The sequence below is a fragment of the Eurytemora carolleeae genome, unplaced genomic scaffold (genome assembly GCF_000591075.1).
Source record: "Eurytemora carolleeae unplaced genomic scaffold, Eaff_2.0 scaffold1641, whole genome shotgun sequence".
Taxonomy (NCBI): Eukaryota; Metazoa; Arthropoda; class Copepoda; order Calanoida; family Temoridae; genus Eurytemora; species Eurytemora carolleeae.
In genome coordinates this window covers 12207-28997 of record NW_019397530.1, presented here as the reverse complement: position 1 = coordinate 28997, position 16791 = coordinate 12207, and the positions used below count along the sequence as shown (strand labels likewise).

At 35.2% G+C, this 16791-nt stretch overlaps 2 protein-coding genes across 3 annotated transcripts in view; both read right to left on the bottom strand.

Annotated features, from left to right (window-relative positions):
• Nucleotides 1-1692: 1692 nt before the first annotated feature.
• LOC111714752 (sodium-dependent nutrient amino acid transporter 1) lies at nt 1693-5752 on the bottom strand. The gene is made up of 3 exons (XM_023489936.1): nt 5025-5752; nt 3032-4034; nt 1693-2809 (listed from the first exon to the last, which is right to left on the bottom strand). The coding sequence occupies exons 1-3, from the start codon at nt 5207-5209 to the stop codon at nt 1895-1897; spliced, it is 2103 nt and encodes a 700-aa protein (XP_023345704.1). The 5' UTR covers nt 5210-5752; the 3' UTR covers nt 1693-1894.
• Nucleotides 5753-6703: 951 nt separating this feature from the next.
• The window catches only part of LOC111714751 (sodium-dependent nutrient amino acid transporter 1), a 14897-nt gene continuing 4809 nt past the window's right edge, over nt 6704-16791 (bottom strand). For both annotated transcript variants that reach the window (XM_023489934.1, XM_023489935.1), the window contains exons 2-4: nt 14028-14713; nt 9353-10370; nt 6704-8979 (exon numbers count right to left, since the gene is read on the bottom strand). In XM_023489934.1, the coding sequence (XP_023345702.1) occupies nt 8047-8979; nt 9353-10370; nt 14028-14350 (2274 nt within the window). In that variant the 5' untranslated portion in view covers nt 14351-14713 and the 3' untranslated portion in view covers nt 6704-8046. The remainder of the gene's footprint in view (nt 8980-9352; nt 10371-14027; nt 14714-16791) is intronic.

The following is a 16791-nucleotide window of genomic DNA, read 5'->3' as shown; positions in this document are numbered from 1 at the left end:
TTTTGACTTATATTGCTAAATTTATATATGTTTATAAGCCACTTCCATTGAGATTGTAAACTTCTTAATATAAAATTTCTTTCTATTTCTTCAATATTGCAATTGTTTAAAGGCTCCTTAACTATCTAATTTTCTATAAAAAATAACTATACTTTGTATATTTATAAAATATATAAGAATTTTCACACTTTTGATATCACTTTACAGAAATTGTACATTTATATATGTGTATACCTGCAGATAATTCCGTATATAAAAATTTCTTGAAAATTAGATATGGAAACTATGGAATGAGTCGTAATGCACGATGAAGAAAAAAATATGTTATAATTCCTTTAACAACGCTGTTATAGGAGAGAAAAATTCAAAACCGTACTTATTGCCAAAAAAAGATTTACATTTTTGTACAGGGTGTCCCAAAAAACATGGGAATTCAGTGAAAAATTGGATATCGTCTTTGTTATGAATTAGCATTGTAATAACTACTTTCAAAAGCCATAATATTATTATGTCTGTTAGGATTTATTTTATGAAAAGGGTAAAAGATGTGTCTATAATGTCTCCGCAAGATGAACAGTGAAGACGGACAAGTTTAAGTTTACTCTGTTTGTATACTGCAAATTTCTTGTTTTACTAAGTACACCCGTATGCAGTCTAAACATAAACAAACAAAATGTGAACATAGCAGACGAAACTCTTACAGATTACAGCTTTCTCAGTAGGTATCACTATCAAAGAATTATTCAAAAAGACGATATCGAATTCGTTACTGAACTCCCATGTTTATTGGGACACCCTGTACATAGAATTGAAAAATCCAAAGTTTGGGACCGAAATTAAAGAATTCCATAATTAATAAACTATTAAAAAGACATCTACTCTGACAAGCGATGTAAAAACGTGAGGATTCAGTGCAAATATACATATTCAGATTTTCAAGTAAGAAAGAAGACCGTGCTTTATTGCAAAACAAACAATTTTTTTTAAAAAACACAATGTATTGCAGTATTAAATTAAACCTCGACAATTGCAAATATTGCAGAAGAAAAACTAAAAATTGAAACACTGAAAAAAAAATGTTTAAAATAATAAAAACATTTGACCATTAGATTATTAGATCATTCAAAGAATCTGGTTGCACAGTTTATATGCAAATACAAATTGACCTCAGGGCACAACTTTTAAATCTGTGTTGAATCATTTGTTGATGGCTTAACCTTTATTTATTTCAGAGGTCAACCTAATTATCATTGGTCAAATTCCCACGGATTCAACCAATGAGAGGCTTTGAGAGCTCTGATAAAAAAATGTTTAATAGTCTGATATAAGCAGTTAGGGTCTCTCATTGGTTGTTACAATTAAAATAATTTCTGCCACTCTTATTTGCCAGACGGCGGGGCCGAAAATTGATAAAGGAATTGAGTTTTGGCCACAAACTCAAATCTTCTGATCCCAATAGCTTTGCAACCTGATGATGCAAACCTTTGATATTCCAAACTTAAATTATTTTATCTATAAGAATTAATAGTTTGAAATATCTAAGATATACGACATTGGGTTACAAAGATATAGAGATTAGAAAATTAGATTTTGTGGCAAAAACTCAACTCCTTTCCCTGATTTAGAAAGTTACAAACGTCAAAACACTGAAGCCAAGGGATATTCGATACAGAAGTAGTGATATCCAAGATGAAGTTTTACCCTTGGTTCTTGTATTTTAAATAAACAATTTCACACAATTGTAGGTGTTGTCTGTTTATAAGTACAAACTATAAATTTTATAGCTTTTAAATAAAACTTGACATTCATTGAAAAGAGTTTCCTTCTTCTACATTAGAAGTTTCAAATGAGTTTAGCATATGAATTCATTACAAGTCTAGACTTATTCTGAAAACTATCTTTTTCTGCACCTTAAGAATTGTGATACCCCTGACACTATCCTGGAGCACCTGGAGCTGAGGGAATCATGTCTGTTACTGATTTTATAATCCTTAACATATTTAGAATCTCCAGGACCCCAGTCTGGAGTTGGTTCAAAAACATCTTGAAGCCTCCTGGAAGGGGAGAAGTAGTAGAAGATCATCATAACTAACCCCCAGAAGGGGACCTGGGCCACCACGATAACGATAAGAAAATTACCGATACCGCCAACGTAGTCAGGATAGTAGATGCTACCCAGGGAGCTCTCTGCATGGGGAGCTTCAAAGGCGTACAAAGAGACTCCAAGGATAAGTCCCAATAGAAGAGGTATAATCACCCAAAGGATCTTCAGAACAATGCTGGTCTTTAACTTTAACATGTAGTCCAAGTCTGCAGCAAAGTTGTTGACTCCATAAATCCACATTATCGCAACAATTTCAAGGATTGCAATCCAAAGAACTGACATCCCTCCTCCATAATCATCCATGATCTGAAAGACAAAGGGTCCTGCATTGGATACGCAGGGCAAGCTCATTAGGAAGCATGAAGCACAAATGATAAATACTAAAAGAGGTTTATAGTTCTTGGATTTTGGGAAACTGTCATAGAATACAGTTAAGACAGTTTCTAGGAGTACAAACTCTGAGTCCAGTCCAAGCAGGAACAGCATAATGAAGAACAAAACAGACCACAGCTGCGGAACCACAAGGCGGGAGAGTGCATCTGGGTAGGCAATGAAGGCAAGACCAGTCCCACCTTTAACAACATCAGCAATATCGTCAAGTCCAGCTTCCAGCTTGAGCTGTCCAAGGATTGAAAATATAACTACTCCAGAGATAATAGAAGTAGCAAAATCCAAAGATGAGATAGCTGTAGCCGTTATATGAACCTGAAAAAAAATTGTGTAAGAATGTAGTTTGATATCAATGTAACGTAGTGTGCCAGAATATTATGCATATTATTTAATCCATTTTCAAACATTTCTGGTTTGGTTTTTGCTTCAAAAATATTGTTTGCTCTATTTGTTTGCCTTTATTTATCTATAAAAATACTTACTTTTTAAGCCTAAAAAAAGTCAAATTAATTATTTAGAAATGACAGCTACACTGACCTTGTGATCAAACTTGTTATAGCTCCCAAACATAACCAGTCCTCCCCATGATATGCCAAGAGAGTAAAACATTTGCTCTGCTGCCTTCCTCCAAACCTCAGGATCAGCAATACTCTTCTTCCCAGTCCAAGCCTTAGGAACAAAGAAAGCTTGAATCCCATCATAAGCTCCAGGTAGGGTGCATCCATAGCAGAGTAGCGCAATCAGAATCACATAAGGGAATGTAGCAGTGAAATATACAACTTTTCCAGTTGTCTTGATGCCTTTAGCTATACAGGAGAATACAATAATCCAGGCTAGAAGCAGGCAGAGAGTTATATCCCACTTGATCACTCCAATATTTCCAGGTTCAGTGAGTGCGTAGGTAAAGGTTCCATCTACAAGAGTACCATTGATCTCACGTGTCTCGTTCACATCCTTTAGAACAGACAAATGTACGCCTAGGACAGCACGGCGATAAAACTGCTCTGCAGAGGTTTCACATATTCCATCCTCTGCAAGACATGTAATATTGGTGGCGTTTGCTGATCTCTCATAGCAGCGAAGGGGATCTGCACCAATACCTTGGAACCAGTCCTCGCTGCACTTTGCCCATGGTACCTCAGCTTGGAATGAGGCAAAGATATAATAGAGACAGTATGAGATAACAACGTTGTAGTATATTGCTACAATGAGTGAAACCACGCATTGTCCAATTCCTATCCCAACTCCAATTGGATTTAGTTTCCACACAGACACCGGACCTCTCTGTGCAAACTGACCAAGAGCTAACTCCATGTAGTACATAGGCTTTCCAATAATTATAAGCAGGATGAAGTAAGCAATGAAGAAAGATCCTCCCCCATTCTCATAGGCTAAGGTTGGGAACCTCCAAACATTTCCAATTCCTACGCATGATCCTATGCATGATAAAATGAACTCCCATTGTGATCCCCAGTGCTCTCTTTCCTCCTCCTCTTCCTCAGGCACATCACTTCCTAGGTCAACTGACTCAGAAGAGGGTCTATAATAAAAAGAAACTTGTGAATATATTTACCGGGTCAACTTGTCTAATTAATTAATTGCTTAATGTCGCCTCCACTTACATTAAGGAGGGATAACCAATCTACCATGAACCCCTCATACAGTTATATTCAAAAGAGGTAGTTATTAAAAATCAGTAATTCATGGTAACTCAGGAAACATTGTGGAAGTGGAAAAAGTAGGACCACATTGTGTGGTCCTTCTTTTTAAGAGCAAAATTTATCAACTACATTTCGAAATACAAGCTGAGGGGCACATTGTTGAATCATCCTTTCTGTAACACAGTAATCTCGGTTTGACATGAATCATAACTAATTTCCAGTAGCTTGTATGTTTGCGTCAAATAAACATGCAAATTGACTTGGTCACATTTTTCTTTTTATGACTTTATATGACCTGGATGAGGGAAGGTCAGCATAGAAAATTCCTCAAAAAAATGTTGATTTTAAGTTTTAATGGAAATCCACCAATGAAATAAGAAATAGTAAATAAAAACCAAAGAAGAACTCATCCACATAAAATGCATACAATATAAAATAAAATTATTAAAAATCATATATGCATTATAAATATAAGAAATCCTGAGAACCGAAATCCTAGGAATAGCATTATTTTCCTGGCAAAATTGTGACCGATTAAAAAGTTTAAGGCCTGATACTGAAAATAAGAACTTGTTTCCATGATAAAAAATATTGTTAAGTCATAGAAATAGGTGTGGTTAGTGTCGTCAGTGCAATGCCTGAGAACTGGGAAGGAAGTTGAAATATGAGTAATAAACAATAAACATAGATTTTGAAAGAAAAGAAATAGGAACAGAATTGAAAATTTAAAAAAAATCTACTCATTATAAACAACAAAGTGTATCAAACGGGAAATACTAATTAATTAAGTAATTAATGTGAAGCAAATTCTCATTAAGTTAATTTTTAAATATTTTTAAAAAAGTAGATATTAAATCTAATCTACTTGCCTTGCATTATTGTGATAGTTGTAGCTTGTTGGAACATAAGGGTGAGTATTTTTCTTTCCATTGCTCAGTCCTCCGTTCTGAACTTCTCCATCATAGGTGGCATAACCTCCATTGTAATACCCTTGGCCATTGGCCTCATGATGCTCTAAGTCATGAGAGTTTTTGGAGAAATTCCAGCTCGGCATTTTTAGCAGATTTTCTTCAGTTTACAGAATACAATCAGGTCTGCCTTGCAATTAATGTCAGGGGACTCAATATCATCTGTAAAAGAATTGTTTTACACTTTCCTCTTTGAGGATCTATGTAACCTCTATTGCGGGTCACAGAGAACTGTTTAATTCAGCTTGCTTAATGCAGGAGTTGGTTGCTATATAAGGGGATTCCCTGTTATCTGTCAATCTGTAATTTACAGGTTCCTCTTAGTCTTCTGGAATCTAACCACTACTGTGAGTTACAGTATAAATATGTATTTTGTTCTTTACTTTATGGGAGTTTCACTGTTACTGCGAGTCTCAGTTTTACCATACCAATATGATTGCAATGTAAGGGGACTCACATTCAACCTTTAAAGTGTACTCTACACTGAACTCTCTAACCATTACTGTGAGTCCGGCGGAGTGCTCTTTATCACTGCTTGATTTTCAGGCAGTATGGACAGTTGAGGTATAATAAGGGGCGCCATAGGTTCTCATTTTTAATTGTTTAATCAATTAAAATCTGAAAATAAATAGATAAATCATTAAGTTATTTACAACAACAGCTTAAAAATAAAAATAGATATTTGTTTTAACAGTTAAAAATTAATTACATAATGTACATTGTACAAATATACAAAAAAAAATCCAATTAAGTCGAAATAAAAAAAGAATATTTAAATCTCTAATTTCTAGCATAAAAAAGTCCCAAGGAACAAGAATTCTGTACTACAAATTACAGTTAAAGAAATAAAGTATGACATTTTATGTTTTCCACTTTGATTTTAGATATCATCGGAAAAAATAATAATATGACTTTTTATCCCAATTGTTTTATTCAGAAGTCTTGGATATGCTATTAACTTAGAACATGCATGGAACACTATGCAAGTATTGTAGATGGAAAATAGCTCATAGCCTCATACCAAGCAAAGATCTTGTCAGAAGAAGCTTGAAAGCTCAAAAGATACTAAAAAACAAGGTTATAATGCAAGAAAAGTTATTTCAGAGGTGTACGCATCTTTTGTAATGCAGTGTACTGTCTTTGGGCGGTAATGTAAACACAAGACAGATGTTGAAGCCTGACATGGGATCCATATTTCACATAAAAAATCAATGAAATATTCTGGTCATAGGAAACTATTGTGTATATTATAAAATGTATTGAAATTTAATGCTGTTAATCTCTTCGGATACTAAACGAACACTGATGCATCTATTCTTGTTTACAAATTCCTGCCCAGAGAGAACTGGTTTCAATATGTACGCAGAGTATACGCAACTGCAATTAACTTAAATTGCATTATAACCTTGCTCGAAAATATACATAATTTTAACCACACGAGGTGAACTAGATGATTACTCATATTCTAAATGTTTATCTTAAGATTCTATGATTGATAATAATTCAGCATTAGATGCTCTTTTTTTCTTTTGTTGAGAGATAATTTTAATATGGAGAGATGCAGTCAATCTACTCTTAAATCTAACTTCCTTGTATTTTACTAGGAAAGATAAAATCACAAATGGGTTTTAATATTTAAGATTTTTAGTCAAAGATAGTCCAAGGAGTTTATTAACTGAAAAGGGAAAATTGCATGGCAAGGAAATTTCCTGGAAGTTTTATCATCATTGGAATCCCCAGACAAAATGTGCGCAAAATGTTAACTGTACTCTCTGAAAGTAAGGTAATTAAACTCAGTGTGCCCACAATTTCTGCAGTGGGAAAACCAGATATTGGAGATATTGCAGTTGTTAAGACATATCATATGGATTATCTCCAAGATTTCCCGCCTAAATATGCACATAATACTTGAAAACCCCATTATTTTCTGCATGTAAATTTTTTATTAGCCTTATAATTAAAAAAAAATTAATAATTCTTTTTAAATTTTCTTTTAAGTCCCGAAAATCGGAATTTTCGAGCTCTTAACTATCCGATATGATGTGGATATCGGCCTGTATATCATGTGCATTGTGCATATGCATGCTTTGACAGCAGACAATGACTTTACTAATTTACGGGAGAAGTCGATACTCAAAAATGTTTTTTATATTCTAATACGCAAAATTTCCTGCCCCTGTTTTTCACTTAAAACCTGTTTTGCCCCGTTAATCTAATGTTTTTATAGCTACAACTGCAAGGCACAGACAGATTAGGAGGTTCCTGGTGTACATTTGTGAAGTACAGTACAACTGTACTATTTATATATATTGAAACATTTGTTTCGTAATAGGCAATATTTTTTTCTTCTCTTTTTATCTTGGCTTTTTTGGGCCTTTTAAAGGTTTAAGCAATGTTAAGAAGTTTTATAAATTTCAAAATTGGTAATTTTCTTAATGTTTGCCTAAATTGAACCCTTGGGAGAAGAACTAAGCAAAAACAAACAAAATGCGATAGCTTTTTTTCAATCACAATTCTAAAATCTACATTCCACAAACGTTGAATTGTCACAACTTGATTCTTTGTCTTAATAACTTTGAAAATTTGTGTATATTTACAATATATCTATAATAATTTGTACACTTAATAACTTCAATATTTACATAATAAATACCTTGTACACTACTGTGTAAGGATTATTTGTACAAAAAAAATGATTTTTATACTAATAATTTAAATAAAATTAAACTCAAAAAAATTTGCAAAAGATCTGAAAGACTTCTACTTATGAAATGCATGATTTTTAATAAATCGCATTTTTTAATTTAGAATTTTGATTTCTTTAACTGCATATTGGAAGTGACACTTAAACGAGGTTTAAAGCAGGAATTTTAAAAACAAAATTTCAAAATTCGTACTTTCACATTAATGGCATTGTCTCTGTCTACATTCGATAACTTTCGTGAAAACCAGGATAGTATCCAGGAGCACCTGGAGTTGAAGGGTTATCAAACCCATTTAATGGTTTCAGATCAAGTCCTTTTCTGATTCTGTAATCCTTAACATATTTAGAATCTCCAGGACCCCAGTCTGGAGTTGGTTTAGCAACATCTAGAACTCTCCTAGAAGGAGAGAAGAGGTAGAAGAGGATCATTACAAACCCCCAGAAGGGAACCTGGGCCACCACAATGACAATTAGGAAAATACCAATACCGCTCACATAGTCGGGATAGTAGATGTTTCCCAGGGAGCTCTTTGCATGGGGAGCTTCAAAGGAGTACAATGAAAATCCCAGAATTAGACTCAGCAGTAGAGGTATAATCACCCAAAGGATCTTCAGAACAATGCTGGTCTTAATCTTCAACATGTAGTCCATGTCATCAGCAAAGTTGTTGACTCCATAAATCCACATGATCCCAACCATTTCAAGGATTGCAATCCAAAGAACTGACATCCCTCCTCCATAATCATCCATGATCTGGAAGACAAAGGGCCCTGCATTGGATACGCAGGGCAAGCTCATTAGGAAGCATGAAGCACAGATGATGAAGACTAAAAGAGGTTTATAATTCTTGGATTTAGGTATGCTGTCATAGAATACAGTTAGGACAGTTTCTAGGAGGGCAAACTCTGAGTCCAGTCCAAGCAGGAACAGCATAAAGAAGAACAAAACAGACCACAGCTGTGGAACTACAAGGCGGGAGAGTGCATCTGGGTAGGCAATGAAGGCAAGACCAGTCCCACCTTTAACAACATCAGCGATATCGTCAAGTCCAGCTTCCAGCTTGAGCTGTCCAAGGATTGAGAATATAACTACTCCAGAGATAATAGATGTAGCAAAATCCAAAGATGAGATAGCTGTAGCTGTGATATGAACCTGAAAGTAACATAGATAATTATACTTCAAAAAGTATTCCACCAAGATTTTCTGTTTTAAGCATTAAATTTCATAAATATTACATAATATTGGGAACATGAAATCAAGAACATTTAAATCCAAAATAATGCATTTTAATAGGGATTGGTCTCACAGTTGAGATACAGTCCATTCTGTTTGACGCATACAATTTGAAGTGGAATTAATCTTACAATCATCCAAGTTTTGGTTTGTTTGAAAATAAGCAAATGTTTAGGAATTTTCAAAAATGCTGACATAAGATCTAAGTGGAATTAGAGTATACTAGATTGGCCATTTGCTTTCTTTAAACGGTATAAATTAGCATCTTTTAAAAGTTGAAAAATAGCCAAACCTTGTGATCAAACTTGTTATAGCTCCCAAACATAACCAGTCCTCCCCATGATATAGAGAGAGAGTAAAACATTTGCTCTGCTGCCTTCCTCCAAACCTCAGGATCAGCAATACTCTGCTTCCCAGTCCAAGCCTTAGGAACAAAGAACGCTTTGATCCCATCATAAGCTCCAGGTAGGGTACATCCATAGCAGAGTAACGCTATCAGAATTACATAAGGGAATGTAGCAGTGAAATATACAACTTTTCCAGTGGACTTGATTCCTTTAGCTATACAGGAGAATACAACGATCCAGGCTAGAAGCAGGCAGAGAGTTATATCCCACTTGATCACTCCAATATTTCCAGGTTCAGAGAGTGCATAGGTAAAGGTTCCATCTACAAGAGTACCATTGATCTCACGTGTCTCGTTCACATCCTTCAGAACAGACAAATGTACGCCTAGGACAGCACGGCGATAAAACTGCTCAGATGAGGTTTCACAAATTCCATCCTCTGCAAGACATGTAATATTGGTGGCGTTTGCTGATCTCTCATAGCAGCGGAGGGGATCTGCACCAATACCTTGGAACCAATCCTCACTGCACTTTGCCCAGGGTACCTCAGCTTGGAATGAGGCAAAGATATAATAGAGACAGTATGCCATAACAACGTTGTAGTATATTGCTACAATGAGTGAAACCACGCACTGACCAACTCCTATCCCAACTCCAATTGGATTAAGTTTCCACACAGACACCGGACCTCTCTGTGCAAACTGACCAAGAGCTAACTCCATGTAGTACATAGGCTTTCCAATAACTATAAGCAGGATGAAGTAAGCGATGAAGAAAGACCCTCCTCCGTTCTCATAGGCTAAGGTTGGGAATCTCCAAACATTTCCAATTCCTACAGAAAGTCCAACACATGAGAAAATAAATTCCCATTGTGAACCCCAGTGTTCTCTCTCCTCCTCCTCCTCATCTCCGTTGTCTCCTCCAAACTCTTCACTTCCCAGATCTACAGATTCTGCAGGTGTCCTAAATAATATAAATAAGTCAGTCAAATCATTTAGAGATTAAGTTAGAGGTATCATCTAAGTAACCTTATTGGGGTCAGTCCTGACCCCCCCCCCCCCCTCCCAAGGGCGTACACAGGGGTTTTAGGTTCAGTGACCCCCCTAAAACTCAGAGCTATAACACTTTTTAAATCTGAAACTGAAGAGTAATAAGTTTGCTGTTTTGTTATGATAGTTTTGTTTGAAGGAGAGATACAGTAGCTTACTTGTAAGGTAATTGGACTTTATTTGTACCTTTAAAGTATCCAAGAAGCCAAATGTTTTGAATTTACAGTTCAAGTTTCTGTGTGCGCCTTTGCTCCCCTTTCCCCACCCCCATTGTCTGTTTAAATGTAATACTTCAAAAGTCATACAAAAAAAGTTATTCTAATCTAATATTAATCTAAAACTTTTATAGCGGATATTTCTGGGCCAAGCTCAACAGCTGGAAAATGTTAGTGGCCGAGCACTGCTACAACCCTAAAGTGAAAAATTGCACATTTCTGTGTGCATGATTTTTAAAGTCGCACACTTTTTCGGACAGAGGGTAAAGAATTAAATAGGTAAGAAGTATATTGATAAGAATGAGTAGGACTATAATTGTATACTAAGGTTAGGTTAGGTTAGGATGAATGAAAGAATGAATGAAGAGAAAGAGTGGAGTAGAGGAAGGTTAGGATAAAAATATGATGAATGAATTAATCAATTAATGAAGAGAAAGAGTGCAGTAGAAAAAGGTTATGATGAAAATATGATGAATAAATTAATCAATTAATGAAGAGATTGAGTGCAGTAGAGAAAGGTTAGGATGAAAATATGATGAATAAATTAATGAATTAATGAAGAGAAAGAGTACAGTAGAGAAAGGTTAGGATGAAAATATGATGAATGAATTAATCAATTAATGAAGAGAAAGAGTGNGCAGATAGATAGACAGATAGGATACACGGAATGCAGATAGACAAATAGATAAATAGATAGATAGGATACACGGACATACAGATAGACAAATAGATAAATAGATAGATAGGCAGATAGACGGATAGGATACACGGACATACAGATAGACAAATAGATAAATAGATAGATAAATACAAGGGTGTAATGCAAGGAAAGTTAATTGCGGTCGTGTATACTCTGCGTACATATTGAAACCAGTTCTCTCTGGGCGGAATTTGTAAACAAAAATAGATGCCTCAGTGTTCGTTTAGTATCCGAGGAGGTTAAAAGCATTAAATTTGATAATTTTGATATTTCACATAATAGTTTCCTATGACCAGAATATTTCATTGATTCTTTTATGTACAAAAGATGCGTACACTTCTGAAAAAACTTTCCTTGCATCACATCCCTGGATAAATATATAGATACCCGTGTAGCTAAACAAATTGATGAACACACAGATAAATATACAAATAAACAGATAAACGGACAGAAAAATAGATATAAAAAATAATGGACTAATTGATAATCGACAGATATAAATATAGATAGGTAAAAAATCAACAAATAGCCAGGATAGAAAGATGAATACATTTTCAGAAAGACATATAACGTTACACATTTAAGCAGACCGTCATATATTTACAGAAATAGAAACAGTTAGACACTGGGACTTAAAACTGCTTCACAAATCTAATAATTTTCAGTACAGAGACTAGTGTCTACAGACTACAGATGGTATTTAATCAAAAAGAACCAGATGGTCATATTTTGGTGTTAAATACGCAATGGGAAAATTCTACTTCTAGCAATATCTATATTCTTGATTTTCAACTTCAATTTCATTTTTTTATTTCTTAAATTTTCCTCTACCACATTCCGGTTCAATTGGTACCACACCATATTCATTGCCATACCACAGCTTTCTTACTGTACCACAGAATATTCTCTGTCGTACCACAGAGTTCTTACAATACCACACCTTATTCCCTGCAGTACCACAGAGTTCTTACAATACCACAACTTATTCCCTGCAGTACTACAGAGATTTAATAGTACCAAACCTCATTCCATATCGTACCACAGGATCACCGACATAGCGTCAAAATACAGCAATCCCCATACTTGTTAACCTGGAGATACCAAGTTAAATTACGTTGTACATTGTCTGTAAATCCTAATGCGCTTATCATTAACAACGCAAAACTTGTAACATATTTAACCTAGCCTAGATACATGTAAATATGTCGTAAACTGTATTGTGATTAGCATAACTACGCTTATAGATATCTGCGCTAATCTTGTATATAAGTGCATTAAACTTAAACAATGCTGTATTTATATATATCGACGTAATTATGTCGATCAACGTTAGCTTGTAACATAGATTTCTAAATACACATTAGTTGGAAAATACTCCGCTTTGATTACGGCGATAGAAGTAATTCGTTCCTAGTCTAAAGGAACAAGATACGGGAATTGTGCCTATTGATTTGACATTGATAGTTTGTGTGCTTATGTCTGGTTAACATTGAAGCCTATGAGATTGTGCCCATTGGTTTGGCATTTATAGTTTGCATGCTTATGTCCGGATGACATTGAGGCCTATGAGATTGTGCCATTGGTTTGGTGATATGATATGAGATTGTGCCATGGTTCAACCATCATTTCCTGTACCATGCGTCACTCCCTCCACACCTCATTCCCAAAACCAAACTTCATTCCCTATACCACACTTCACTCCCTGTACCACACTTAATTCCTGAACCACAACTCACTCCCTTTAACACACCTCACTCCCTGTAACAAACTACACTCCCATTACCCCACCTCATTACCTGCACTACACCTCATTCCCTGTAACACACTACAATCTCTTTACCCAACCTCATTACCTGCACTACACCACATTTCCTGTAACACACTACACTCTCTTTACCCAACCTCATTACCTGCAATACACCACACTCCCTGTAACAAACTACACTCCCATTACCCCACCTCATTACCTGCACTACACCTCATTCCCTGTAACACACTACACTCCCTGTACCCAACCTCATTACCTGCACTACACCACATTTCCTGTACCACACCTCATTCCCTGTACCACAACACTCCCTGTACCACAAACTTCAGTTGTAGATCTAATCCTCTACACTTAAAATCGTCCATGTATGTTAAAGACTTCTAAAATAATTCAAAAGAAAATGTTAATTAAATGTTTCTTTATTAAACATCGGTTGTCAGAAAACACTAAGTTGTTATCAGTCTCTGTTGAAGGGCTGAGATTGTTAGAAATGTTTACAATAGTTCATAACTACTGTTTTCCTTAGTATTATTCAAGAGTATGGAAGAGGTGTGTGTGCAGAGAAATAAAAGAAGAAAAGATGGAAATACGGATTCAGGATTGAATAGGGGGGGGGGGCTGGAGAAGTAGCAGGGAAGATGGAGAATCTTGGAAAGTAGCAGGAAAATGGGGAGAATCTAGAAAAGTAGCAAGGAAGGGGGATCTAAAAAAGTAGCAGGGAAGGGGGAGGACATAGGAAAGTAGCAGGTTAGGGGGGGGGGGGGTCATGGTAAAAAGTAGGGAAGAAAGGGGGTTATCTCTGAAAAGAGACGAAAAAGGGGGATCTTGGAAAAAAATGAATTGAATCAATCAAAAATATTTGATTGTTACCAAATACTCTTTACTTGCCTCGCATTATTGTGATAATTGTAGCTTGTAGGAACATAAGGATACGTATTTCTCCATTTATCATTCACTCCTCCTCCTCCTCCGTTCTGCACAGCTCCTGTAGGACCAGGATACACACCTTCCTTGGTGGATCTACGATCAATTGATCCGACATATCCAGAGTTACCGTAGGGATTATAACTTCCATAAGCATTATTATTCTTATACTCGTTATGTCCTCCCCCGTGACCATAGGTGGCATACCCTCCGTTGTAATATCCTTGTCCCCCGGCCCCCTGGTGTTCATAGTCGTGACCGTTTTTAGAGGATTTTCTTCTTGGCATTTTTTGCGGATTTTCTTCAATTCACTTCTGTACACTTGTTACATAACCTGGACCGCAGGTATAGTTGCAATAAACTCACTTGTCAGTCCTAAATATATATTTCATGCTGTGTCATTACACACCTTACTCTCCCAGGCTAAAACCATTTATTACAAGGTTCAGAGTAACAATCCCACGGAGATTTTAACGTCGTTTTTCTCCCCTTGTTTAAAGTTAGTGACCTTGCAGTGAGTCCAGTGGGTTTCTCTTGGACACTGCTTGATTTTCAGGCAGAAATCAGGCAGGACAGGCAGGTAGGATATATTGGGGGGCGCCGCTTATTTAGCTTCAAGCTATGGTTCCTACGATCAATCATTCAAGAATCTGAAATGATAAAATAATTACGAAAAATCCGAAACTCTAGTCTGTAATATAATACACGAAAATTGGGGAATTAGTTGGATGATTATAATCTCCATATATTTTCATATATTTTCAACCCTGAACCCTTGGAGCTGAATAGAATACATCTAAGATTCTGAGAACCAAGAGAGAATTTATCCAAATTGGTCAACGATATGTATTGTGGGTCAATATGGCGCATGTGGATACAAGGTCCTCCAAAATTTACCGGACAGAAATGAATAAAAGGTTTTTTTTTCAATACTAATAGATACATGTATAGACATAAATTTTAAGGATAAATTGAAGGTTTGAAGGTAAAAGAGATAAATGACAATACATTTGAATAATTACTTTCCCGCTTTACAATGTTACCCTTTTTAATCTTTAAAGGGAGTGTTCGCGAACAATGAAAAGGGGTATAGGCTTAATGCGATAAAAAAGCGCTTTTGTTCTATAGGGAGAAAATTGTTAAAAACGACTCACACCGCAGAATGCAGATATTACAAACAGTAGTCATCGATTATTTTTCGATACATTCGTATATAGTTAATATTTCATAATATTTTTGATTTTTTTAAAAATAATTTTCGCTGGCACTGGATTTTCTAACATTCCTGGAAAATATAAAAATGTCGTCTTCATTATAAAAAATCCTAGAAACAGGAATAAATGTTTTCAAAAGTAACTCTCAGATCATGAAAAATACAAAATATTATCAACTATTTACGAATGCGTCAAAAAATAATCGATGACTATTGTTTGTAATATCTGAATGATTTGTTTGATATTAAATTGATTTGTTTACGATCCGAGTTGAATGTTGCATCTTTCTGAATTTGAATGGACACTACGTTCTTCGATGTGATTCGTTTTTAACAATTTTCTCCTTAAAGACGCAACAGATAGAAGTAAGATTAGTAGCGATAAAAAGCGCTTATTTTTCGCCGCAAGCCTATACCCCCTTTCATTTTTCGCGAACACTCCCTTTAATCTGAGTAACAACGAGAAGGCATCATCGTTTTCCTTTCTACCACTTTTATTCCTTGTCTTTGCTCTATAAATATGCAATTGAATACCACAGAGAAACTACAAGAACATGTATCGTTTTTACAGAGAAAAAACAAGAAGGTGATATCCATCATATTTGTTTTGGAAAATGGTTATTTTTGTTAATCAAACATGTAACTCTTAAAATATTGAATCATTGACATTTCCTATGAGATTTAAATCGTAAAAATATGTGGATTGTAAATTGTCTGAAAGTTAAAACGAAGTTTAAAACTCCAATATTTTATTCCTTTAATATAGTATAACAGCTATTATACTGATGCATATAAAAAGTTACAAAAACTGAAGAAATCAAAGAACAATGGTACAGTTTCTTTGCCTATAGAAAATACAATAGGTGGCTCACACCTCTCTTTGTTTCAAACGTATATGTAGAGGAAGCCGTTATGAATCACTGTTAATATATATTATGCTTACTTTAAATTCAGACTAGAACTGAAATAATTCTATTCTTAACAGGTGTGTTTTCATAATTGTTTTATTATACATAAGCCGTGTATCATGTATGCAACATAAATTGTAGGATGCATTTTTTGATGATGAACAGTTTTTTTAACGGTTTTTATCAGTTAATATAGAGTACCATAATATAATGTATGAATGTACCGAACATGTCAAGAAATTAAGTCTTTGCCACAAATTGTGATTTTTAAATCCTTAAATCTTTGCAACCCAATTTCCAACTATGAATTCTGTTAGATCAAATGATTTAAGTTTTAAATGTCAGAGGTTTATACCAGAAAGATTTGGGATTAGAAAATTTGAGTTTGTGGCAAGTTGACTCAATTCCTTTAGGTTAGAAAATGATGGGAGGCGTTGGGAGACATTTTAAATGGGAAGTAACATACGAACTTGGTAAATACAGGGTTGGGAGACATTATATATGGGAAGTAACTACGAACTTGGTAGATACAGGGTTGGGAGACATTTTATATGGGAAGTAACTACGAACTTGGTAGATACAGGGTTGGGAGACATTATATATGGGA

Coding starts and splice junctions, on each gene's coding strand:
- LOC111714752 (XM_023489936.1), bottom strand. CDS start 5,209: ATGCCGAGCTGGAATTTCTCCAAAAACTCTCATGACTTAGAGCATCAT. Junction 4,035..5,024: donor AACTATCACAATAATGCAAG/GCAAGTAGATTA, acceptor TTTTTATTATAG/ACCCTCTTCTGAGTCAGTTG. Junction 2,810..3,031: donor ATAACAAGTTTGATCACAAG/GTCAGTGTAGCT, acceptor ATTTTTTTTCAG/GTTCATATAACGGCTACAGC.